At 35.4% G+C, this 12,271-nt stretch overlaps 1 protein-coding gene across 1 annotated transcript in view; it reads left to right on the top strand.

Moving 5' to 3' along the window:
* LOC138322631 (uncharacterized) overlaps positions 1 to 12,271 on the top strand; it is a 45,730-nt gene that overhangs the window by 18,411 nt on the left and 15,048 nt on the right. Inside the window, exons 3-4 of the mRNA XM_069266621.1 lie at positions 11,457 to 11,687; positions 11,883 to 12,098. Coding sequence (XP_069122722.1) covers positions 11,457 to 11,687; positions 11,883 to 12,098 — 447 coding nt within the window. The remainder of the gene's footprint in view (positions 1 to 11,456; positions 11,688 to 11,882; positions 12,099 to 12,271) is intronic.

The following is a 12,271-nucleotide window of genomic DNA, read 5'->3' as shown; positions in this document are numbered from 1 at the left end:
ATCCTCCATTACTGTGACATTTAGTTATTTCTTACCATCATATCCTCCATTACTGTGACATTTAGTTATTTCTTACCATCATATCCTCCATTACTGTGACATTTAGTTATTTCTTACCATCATACCCTCTCCATTACTGTGACATTTAGTTATTTCTTACTGGGATCATATCCTTTGTCATTACTGTGACATTAGTTATTTCTTACCATCATATGCTCCTCCATTACTGTGACATTTAGTTTATTTCTTACCATCATATCCTCCATTACTAGTGACATTTAGTTATTTCTTACCATCATACTCCTCCATTACTGTGACATTTAGTTATTTCTTTACCATCATATCCTCCATTACTGTGACATTTAGTTATTTCTTACCATCATACCCTCCGGCCATTACTGTGACATTTAGTTATTTCTTACCATCATACCTCTCCATTACTGTGACATTTAGTTATTTCTTACCATCATAATTACTCCATTACTGTGTGACATTTAGTTATTTCTTACCATCATATCCTCCATTATACTGTGACATTTAGTTATTTCTTACCATCATATCCTCCATTACTGTGACATTTAGTTATTTTCTTACCATCATACTTCTCCATTACTGTGACATTTAAGTTATTTCTTACCATCATATCCTCCATTACTGTGACATTTAGTTATTTCTTACCATCATACCCTCGAGCTCCATTACTGTGACATTTAGTTATTTCTTACCATCATACCCTCCATTACTGTGACATTTAGTTATTTCTTACCATCATATCCTCCATTACTGTGACATTTAGTTATTTCTTACCATCATAATCCTCCATTACTGTGACATTTAGTTATTTTCTTACCATCATATCCTCCATTACTGTGACACTTTAGTTATTTCTTACCATCATATCGTTACTGTGACATTTAGTTATTTCTTACCATCATATCCTCCATTACTGTGACATTTAGTTATTTCTTACCATCATACCCTCCATTACTGTGACATTTAGTTATTTCTTACCATCATATCCTCCATTACTGTGACATTTAGTTATTTCTTACCATCATATCCTCCATTACTGTGACATTTAGTTATTTCTTACCATCATATCCTCCATTACTGTGACATTTAGTTATTTCTTACCATCATATCCTCCATTACTGTGACATTTAGTTATTTCTTACCATCATATCCTCCATTACTGTGACATTTAGTTATTTCTTACCATCATATCCTCCATTACTGTGACATTTAGTTATTTCTTACCATCATACCCTCCATTACTGTGACATTTAGTTATTTCTTACCATCATATCCTCCATTACTGTGACATTTAGTTATTTCTTACCATCATATCCTCCATTACTGTGACATTTAGTTATTTCTTACCATCTTACCATCATATCCTCCATTACTGTGACATTTAGTTATTTCTTACCATCATATCCTCCATTACTGTGACATTTAGTTATTTCTTACCATCATATCCTCCATTACTGTGACATTTAGTTATTTCTTACCATCATATCCTCCATTACTGTGACATTTAGTTATTTTCTTACCATCATATCCTCCATTACTGTGACATTTAGTTATTTCTTACCATCATATCCTCCATTACTGTGACATTTAGTTATTTCTTACCATCATATCCTCCATTACTGTGACATTTAGTTATTTCTTACCATCATACCTCCATTACTGTGACATTTAGTTATTTCTTACCATCATACTCCTCCATTACTGTGACATTTAGTTTTTCTTACCATCATATCCTCCATTACTGTGACATTTAGTTATTTCTTACCATCATATCCTCCATTACTGTGACATTTAGTTATTTCTTACCATCATACTCTCCATTACTGTGACATTTAGTTATTTCTTACCATCATATCCTCCATTACTGTGACATTTAGTTATTTCTTACCATCATATCCTCCATTACTGTGACCATTTAGTTATTTCTTACCATCTATATCCTCCATTACTGTGACATTTAGTTATTTCCTTACCATCATTCCCTCCATTACTGTGACATTTAGTTATTTCTTACCATCATATCCTCCATTACTGTGACATTTAGTTATTTCTTACCATCATATCCTCATTACTGTGTGACATTTAGTTATTTCTTACCATCATATCCTCATTTTACTGTGACATTTAGTTATTTCTTACCATCATATCCTCCATTACTGTGACATTTAGTTATTTCTTACCATCATATCTCCATATACTGTGACATTTTATTTATTTTCTTACCATCATACCCTCCATTACTCGTCCATTACTGTGACATTTAGGTATTTCCTTACCATCATTATACTCCGTGACCATACTGTTTGACCGAGTTTAGTTATTTCCTTACCATCATACCATCCTCCCACCATGTACTGTGACATGTGATTTCGATATTTCTTACCCATCATGTCCGCACACAACGATTACTGTGACATTTAGTTACATTTCCTCTCCTACCATCATATCCTCCCATTACTGTGACAGTCTATATATTTTCTTACCTTCATGCTTTTTCCTTATTACTGTGGACCATTTATGCCCCTCCACTTTCTTACCCATCCAACCTATAACACCCCTCATTAACCCCCCATACTGGATCGAGTCTCCCCCCCCCCCCCCCTAAGTTAATTTACTCTACCATCAATCCTCCCTCTCATTACTGTGACATTTAAGCGTCACTTTCCCTTCCCATCGATTCCCATATCTCCATATACTGTTGCCACATTTAGTTATTTCCCTTACCAATCACAACCTAGCCTCCCATTTCCATATAGGTCACTTCATCACAATGTATTTCTTACCATCATATAACCCAATTACTGTGTTATTTCGGTTCCAACAATACCCATCCTACCCTCCATTATACTGTGACATTGTTGTAGTCTCATTTTCTTATCCATCATCCCCTCCCATCGTACTAGTCGGGCCATCTTTAGCTTATTTCTTACCCATCATATCCTCCATTACTGTGAAACGTATATTTATTTCTTACCATCCATATCCCGTCTCCGCTGATGTACTGTTGACTTTTCAGTTTTTTTCTTACTCCATCCATAGTCCTCCATGTACTGTGGGACATTTAGTTGTTTCTTCACCTTCTTACCCCTCTCCATTACACTGTGACTGTCAGTTATTTCTTACCATTCACTCTGTGAATTACAGTGTGAAACTCTATTGTTCTTTTCCCTTTCCCCGATCATTTCCCTCCTTTACTGTGTCATTTATTTTCCACTTCTGACCATCATTTCCTCCAGTTACTGTGACATTTCAGCTTACTTTCTTACCAATCATATCCTCCTATTAATTGTGATCACTTTTGTTATTTCACTTACCATCATATCCTCCATTACTGTGGACATATACTTAATTTCCTTCACCATCATCTCCCTCGAGCTCCAATTACTGTGAACCCATATAGCTTTATTTCTTTAACCCTCCTGACCCTCTCCAGTGTGTACTGTGTGACATTTAGTTTATTTCTTATATCAAGAGACTACACACTCCAATTACCTGTTGACATTTATTTAATTTCGTACCATTCATATCCGTCCACATACTGTGGATCATTTTAGTTATGCTATTCTTCCAGAATCCTACCCTCCATTACTGTAGACATTTCTATTTATTCTTTTACACATCATTCAGATATCCTCCTTGTAACTGTTAGATCATTCCTCGTTATTTCATACCTTAATGTGCCCCATTTACTGAGGACATTTAGTTACTTCTTAACCCATCAGTTATCCCATTTACTGTGACATTTAGTTATTTCCTTCCATTTCTACCAGACATTAATGAGACATTTAGTTATTTCTTACCCATTCATGCCCTCCATTCCACTGTGGCACAATGAGTCTATTTTTCTTACCATCATGTCCTTCCATCCTACTGTGACATTTAGTTTTTTCTTACCATCATAATCCTCCCGTTACTCTGTGACCACTTGAGTTATTTTCTTACCGTATCAGACCTCCTCCATTCTTACTGTGACATTTAGTTAATTTCTGGTATCAATCCATACCCATCCAAGTACTGTGGAAATTAAGTTATTTCTCTACCATCTATTGCCACCATTTCTGTGACAAGTCTTAGTTATTTCTTACCATCATTCCTCCCATTTACTGCTAACATTTAGCTCATTTCTTACCATCATATTTAACTTCTCGTACTATGACATTTAGTTACGATTGCCCTTACCATCATATCCTCCATTACTGTAACATTTAGCTATTTCCTTACCATCATATCATCCATTACTGTGACATTTAGTTATTTCCTAACCATTCATAGCCTCCCTTTACTGTGACATTTTAGTATTATTTCTTACCATCATCATCCTCCATTACTGTGACCATTTAGTTATTTACTTACCAATCGATAACTCCTCCAATACTGTGACATTTAGTTATTTCTTACCATACCATATGCTGCTCCCCATTATTGTGAGACCAGTTTTAGTTTATTTTCTACCATCCATACTCTACATTACTGTGACATTTAGTTATTTACTTACCATTCATGTTTCCTCCTCCTACACTGGGAGCTTTAAGTTATTATTCTCTTACCTCATCATAGTCATCCGATTACTGTGACATTTAGTTATTTCTCTTACTATCATATCCTCCCATTACTATGCGACATCCTTAGTTATGAGTCTCTACTCACTCTCATATCCTCCCATTACTGTGACACATTTAAGTAATATTTCTTACCATCATATCCTCCAATTACTGTGACATTTAGTTATTCTTACCATCATACCCTCTGAGCTCCATTACTGTGAGCCATTTTGAGTTATTTCCTTACTATGACATTGAGTTATTTCTTATATCCGTCCTATTACTGTGACTTTTATTTTGTCTTACATTCATGTCCCTCCAATACTGTGACATTTAGTTCCCCCCCTTTTTCTCTACCATCAAATCCCCCTCCATATTACTGTGCAACATTTAGTTTATTTCACTCCACTTGTCAACTACTCCATTCACTGTGGACCATTTAGTTTATTTACTTTACCATCATATATCCTCTCCAACCTTACTATGACAGTTTAGTTATTTCTTACCATCATACTCCCTCCATTACTGTGACATTTAGTTCATATTCTTTCCATCCTACCCTCATTACAGTGGACTATTCTAGTTATTTCTTACCATCAATACTCGCCATTATCTGTGATCAGTTAGTTTATTTCCTACCATCATATCTCTCATTACTGTGACAATTCTACCTTATTTTCCTTACCATCCATACTCTCCATTATTACAGTGACATTAGTTATTTTCTTAACCAACATACTCTCCATTTACGTTGAAATATAGTTATAGCTTTACCATCATGCTTCTTCCATTACCTGTGAATCATTTAGTCCCTATCTTCTTACCATCCTACCATAACCCTCCATTCATCAGTGACATGTAGCTATTTCTTACCATCTTATCCTACAATTACTTGTGACATTTAGTTATTTTCTTACCATCATAATCCTACAATTACACTGTCGACACCCAAACTTATTTTATTTATTTTTTCCTTCATATCTCTCATTACTGTGGACATATTAGTTATTTCTTACCACATATACTCCATTTTGTGACATTTCGTTATTTATTTCATCAATCCTCAATACTGTGACACCTATTCTGATTGTTTCAATCATACCACTCGAGCCTCCCATTATGGTGATATCCATTTAGTTTATTTTCTTACCCTTATGCTCCTCCATTACTGTGACATTTAGCTTATTTCTTACAATCATATCTCATCATTACAGTGACATTTTGTTATTTCTAACCCATATATCTCCACTTGACCTGTGACAATTTTGTATTTTTCCATTACAAATACCTTCTAGTCTCTCCATTACACCATGAGACATATCAGTTCCACTATTTCTTACCCTTTTAAAATTCACTGTCTCCCATAGTTCACTGTGACATTTAGTTATCTCTCACTTACATATCTCCCTCTTCACCGACCTTACTGTGATCATCTTAGTTATTTTCATACCATCATACCCTTCCATCTTAAGTGACATATAGTTAATTTACTACCAACATAATCTCCAAAATTAACAGTGACATATAGTTATTTACCCCCCCCCCCTCATGCCTTATACCACCTCCCCTCGAATACTCCCATTAACCATTGTGACATTTGATTTATTTCCACCTCTAACCATCATATCCTCCCCCATCTACTGTTGCACATTTTAGTTATGTCTTTCCATCACATATCTCCCATTATACTGTCGACAACTTTAGTCATATTTTCCTACCATCATAACCCTCCATTACAGTGACATTTATGTTATATTCTTGACCATCAATATCCTCCATTACTGGTAGCACCCCATCTCTAGTTCCATTATCTTACCATTCACTATCCCTCCATAGTTTAATGTGACGTTTAGTTTAGTCCTTTAACCCCATCATATCCTCGAGCTCCATTACTGTGACCATTTAGTTTATTTTCCCTCCTCTCCCTCACCGATCATACCCTCCATTACTGCGGGATAACTGTAGTACCTGATTCCCTCAATAACCATCATATCCTCCATTACTGTGACCTTCCCTTAGTTCTCCATTCTTTCATCATACCGGTCCATTACTGTGTCATTTAGTTATTTCTTACCATCATATCCTCCATTACTGTATTTTAGCTATTTCTTACCATGGATATCCTCCATTACTGTGTACATTTAGTTATTTCTTACCATCATAACCTCCATTTACTGTGTCAATTTAGTTTATTTTTCATTACCATCATATCCTCCATTACTGTGACATTTAGTTTTTTTACCATCATACCCTCCATTACTGTGACTTTTAATAGTTTATTTTCTTACCATCATATCCTCCATTACTGTGACAGTTAGTTATTTCTTACCATTCATATCCTCATTACTGTGTGTACATTAGTTATTTCTTACCATCATATCACCAGTACGTGACATTATTTTTTGTTCTTACCATCCATACTCTCCATTACTGTGACATTTAGTTATTTCTTACCATCATATTTCCGGCATTACTGTGACATTTAGTTTATTTCTTCTCCATCATATACTCTCCATTAACTGTGACATTTAGTCTTTCTTACCATCATACTCTCATTACTGGTGACATTTAGTTATTTCTTACCATCATATCCTCCATTAACTGTGTACATTTTAGTTATTTCTTACCAAGACATAATCCATTACGTGTGACTTTTAGTTCTTTTCTTAACCATCATATCCTCCATTACTGTGACATTTAGTTATTTCTTACCATCATACCCTCGAGCTCCATTACTGTGACATTTAGTTATTTCTTACCATCATACCCTCCATTACTGTGACATATAGATATTTCTTACCATCATATCCTCCATTACTGTGACAAAGTCGATTGATACAGTAACTCTTTTCTCAAAGATAAAAGATATATTATCCATTCTATGCATAACGTTTTGTAAGAAGAGTTATTTTTGTCGGCGTATGAAATATGTGAGAGAGTAAGCATAAACTTGCAACATTAGTTATTTCTGTGACATTTGTCTCAATAGGGGAATTTCCAAATACTGTGGGTCAGCCATTAGTGACTAATGAAATAATTTAGTTTATTACACGTAAATCACATGTAATTTAGAACATTACACCATGTAAAACACTGGGACAGACATATTAAAAATCATTTAATTGATTTCTGTCTGCGGCAAACACCACGAAATAATATCTGGAAAAATACAAAAATATTTGTGTATTGCAGTCATTGGGATTGTGCAATTGACTTGAGAACACTTTAACAAGTGTTTTTTTAAAGTGTTTCAGGTTCTGTTTGTACCATTAGATTTCAAGCCTTGATATTTGTGTTCCTTTAGTTATTTCTGTACTGTAATTTGCGAAATATATCAAAATTAGTTATTTCTGAAATAAAATCTGTATCCGTAACTGAATTATTTCTTAAAAATCTTCTGGCATGCTGAAATATATATTTTCGTATCGGAAACATGAAAATATGGTTACGTTGTACATGGCCCTATTTCTTGGGAATGCATTCTGCTTATATTACATTAGTGCCTGTCTATACATGTACAAAAATTGATTCTGTTGTAAAAAAGGCATCTACTTATACACATTATGTTTTATTGTCCGGGGAAATACTGTAGTTATGTAAAATCATTATCCTCCATTACTGTACATTTAGTTTTTTTTCCCATCAGTTTATGTCCGTTACTGTGACATTTTTTCTTACCATCATATTTCTCCATTAAGCTACATGACATTTTTTTTACCATCATAATCCTCCATTACTGTGACAATTTTTCTACCATCATTTAGTTATTACTGTGACATTTGTTATTTCTTACATTCATATTTGATGCAGAGCTCCATTGTACTGTGACATTTAGTTTTTCTTTTACATCATACTCTGTCATTACTGTGACAAGTTATTTCTTACCATCTGTGTCCATTACTGTGTCATTTATTATTTCTTAATTTCCTTTTACTGTACAGATCGTAACATCATATACCTCCATTACTGTGTTTTTACATGTGAAAAACCAGTTACAAATTTCTTGATGTATATCCATTACTGTTTTTTTGTTACCATCATACCCTCCATTACTATGACATTTAGTAATTTCTTACTATCATCTTTAGTACACCATCATCAGATGTAGGCTATTCAAATCGTGTTTTTTGTCCGTTGTCCGTTAGTCCGTGCCTTCCGTTCCTTTCCTTCAGTCCGTTCCGTGTTAACAATTCTTGTTTGTTTTTCTCAGAAAGTACTGAAGGGATCTGTCTCACATTTCATATATAGGTTCTTATGACCCTAGTTGTGCATATTGCATTTTGGGACCAAATCGGTCAACAAGATGGCCGCCAGGCAGCCATCATGGGTTTTGATTTTAAGTTTGTTATCGTATTTACTCAGTAAAATGTATTTGGTTTGTTTTACAGATGCAGGTACTGCTGTACAAATGTGTGAAGTATAGATTTGGTTTGTTTTTTACAGATTACTGCTATGCAGTTATAGATTTGGTACTGCTGTACAAATGTGATCGTATGCAGGTATGCTGTATTTTATAGTTTGGTTTGTTTTACAGATCGTATGCAGGTACTGCTGTACAAATGTGTGTGTATAGATTTGGTTTGTTTTACAGATCGTATGCAGGTACTGCTGTACAAATGTTGTGAGTATAGATTTGTGTTTGAAGTATATGTTTGTTTTTTACAGATCGTATGCAGGTACTGCTGTACAAATGTGTGAAGTATAGATTTGGTTTTGTTTTACAGATCGTATGCAGGTACTGCTGTACAAATGTGTGAAGTATAGATTTGGTTTGTTTTACAGATCGTATGCAGGTACTGCTGTACAAAGGTGTATGTTTGGTTGTTTTCAGATGCAGGTACTGCTGTACAAATGTGTGAAGTATAGATTTGGTTTGTTTTACAGATGGTATGCAGGTACTGCTGTACAAATGTGTGAAGTATAGATTTGGTTTGTTTTACAGATCGTATGCAGGTACTGCTGTACAAATGTGTGTGAAGTATAGATTTGGTTTGTTTTACAGATCGTATGCAGGTACTGCTGTACAAATGTGTGGAGTATAGATTTGGTTTGTTTTACAGATCGTATGCAGGTACTGCTGTACAAATGTGTGGAGTATAGTTTTGGTTTGTTTTACAGATCGTATGCAGGTACTGCTGTACAAATGTGTGTTTAGTATAGTTTGGTTTGTTTTACAGATCGTATGCAGGTACTGCTGTACAAATGTGTGTAGTATAGATTTGGTTTGTTTTACAGATCGTATGCAGGTACTGCTGTACAAATGTGTGTAGTATAGTTTTGGTTTGTTTTACAGATCGTATGCAGGTACTGCTGTACAAATGTGTGTAGTATAGATTTGGTTTGTTTTACAGATCGTATGCAGGTACTGCTGTACAAATGTGTGTAGTATAGATTTGGTTTGTTTTACAGATCGTATGCAGGTACTGCTGTACAAATGTGTGTAGTATAGATTTGGTTTGTTTTACAGATCGTATGCAGGTACTGCTGTACAAATGTGTGTAGTATAGATTTGGTTTGTTTTACAGATCGTATGCAGGTACTGCTGTACAAATGTGTGTAGTATAGTTTGGTTTGTTTTACAGATCGTATGCAGGTACTGCTGTACAAATGTGTTACAGTCGGCGGTAGCTGTATAGATTTTTGGTTTGTTTTACAGATCGTATGCAGGTACTGCTGTACAAATGTGTGTAGTATAGATTTGGTTTGTTTTACAGATGTATGCAGGTATGCTGTACAAATGTGTGTAGTATAGATTTGGTTTGTTTTACAGATGGTATGCAGGTACTGCTGTACAAATGTGTGTAGTATAGATTTGGTTTGTTTTACAGATGGTATGCAGGTACTGCTGTACAAATGTGTGAAGTATAGATTTGGTTTGTTTTACAGATACAGATCGTGTATGCAGGTACTGCTGTACAAAATGTGTGTAGTATAGATTTGGTTTGTTTTACAGATCGTATGCAGGTACTGCTGTACAAATGTGTGTAGTATAGATTTGGTTTGTTTTACAGATCGTATGCAGGTACTGCTGTACAAATGTGTGAAGTATAGATTTGGTTTGTTTTACAGATCGTATGCAGGTACTGCTGTACAAATGTGTGAAGTATAGATTTGGTTTGTTTTACAGATCGTATGCAGGTACTGCTGTACAAATGTGTGAAGTATAGATTTGGTTTGTTTTACAGATCGTATGCAGGTACTGCTGTACAAATGTGTGAAGTATAGATTTGGTTTGTTTTACAGATCGTATGCAGGTACTGCTGTACAAATGTGTGAAGTATAGATTTGGTTTGTTTTACAGATCGTATGCAGGTACTGCTGTACAAATGTGTGTAGTATAGATTTGGTTTGTTTTACAGATCGTATGCAGGTACTGCTGTACAAATGTGTGTAGTATAGATTTGGTTTGTTTTACAGATCGTATGCAGGTACTGCTGTACAAATGTGTGTAGTATAGATTTGGTTTGTTTTACAGATCGTATGCAGGTACTGCTGTACAAATGTGTGTAGTATAGATTTGGTTTGTTTTACAGATCGTATGCAGGTACTGCTGTACAAATGTGTGTAGTATAGATTTGGTTTGTTTTACAGATCGTATGCAGGTACTGCTGTACAAATGTGTGTAGTATAGATTTGGTTTGTTTTACAGATCGTATGCAGGTACTGCTGTACAAATGTGTGTAGTATAGATTTGGTTTGTTTTACAGATCGTATGCAGGTACTGGCTGTACAAATGTGTGAAGTATAGATTTGGTTTGTTTTACAGATCGTATGCAGGTACTGCTGTACAAATGTGTGTAGTATAGATTTGGTTTGTTTTACAGATCGTATGCAGGTACTGCTGTACAAATGTGTGAAGTATAGATTTGGTTTGTTTTACAGATCGTATGCAGGTACTGCTGTACAAATGTGTGAAGGATGCCATTAAGGGAGAGAGTGCCAAACATGACTTCTACCTGGAGGATTTCTACGGCCTGGAGACCGGTTTCAGCCTCGACAAGGAAAACAACGTCCTCGCCATCATCTGTCACAAACAAATCACAACATTTGCTTTTGAGAACAGAGAGACTCTCATCAAATTTGAGGTCAAAATACGGACAGCAATCGGGGAAGGTAAGTATTGATGGTTTATCTGTGCTGACAATCACAAAATGTTGGCTTACATGCAGCTCTCATCAAAACTGAAGCAAAGATCATTTTAAATATAATGTGGATATTACTATTATCAAAATTAATGTTACCTGCAGTTCCCCTGTATTTACTATTGTAATGAATATGTTGTGATATAACATTGTCTTTGTGTTACAGAGAACCAGTTCCCCCTACATGTATACCTTAAGAGAGTACCGTCCCAGAGCAAGCTGCCATTGGAGAAGATGCGCATGCACATTCATGGACCTAAGTTCTGTCTCACCCAGCACAGCCCACCGAAAATCCTCGCCTCCTGGGTCATCTCAGATCTTCGCAAGTTTGGGAAACTGGACGGAAAGTTTGTGTTCGAAGGAGGATCCAGCTGTGGAAAAGGTTCATATTAGATTGTGACCATTCAAATAAAGCCATTTTTAGCTCACCTGGTCCTAAGGACCGAGGTGAGCTTATGGGATACCGCAGCGTCCGGCGTCCGTCAACAATCGACTTCTTCTCCATAACCGCTGGTCGGATTTCAACAAAATTTGAGTGGTAGCATCCTTATGGGC

Source organism: Argopecten irradians, chromosome 5 (genome assembly GCF_041381155.1).
Source record: "Argopecten irradians isolate NY chromosome 5, Ai_NY, whole genome shotgun sequence".
In the NCBI taxonomy this organism is placed as follows: domain Eukaryota; kingdom Metazoa; phylum Mollusca; class Bivalvia; order Pectinida; family Pectinidae; genus Argopecten; species Argopecten irradians.
This window is presented reverse-complemented; position numbering and strand designations above follow the sequence as displayed.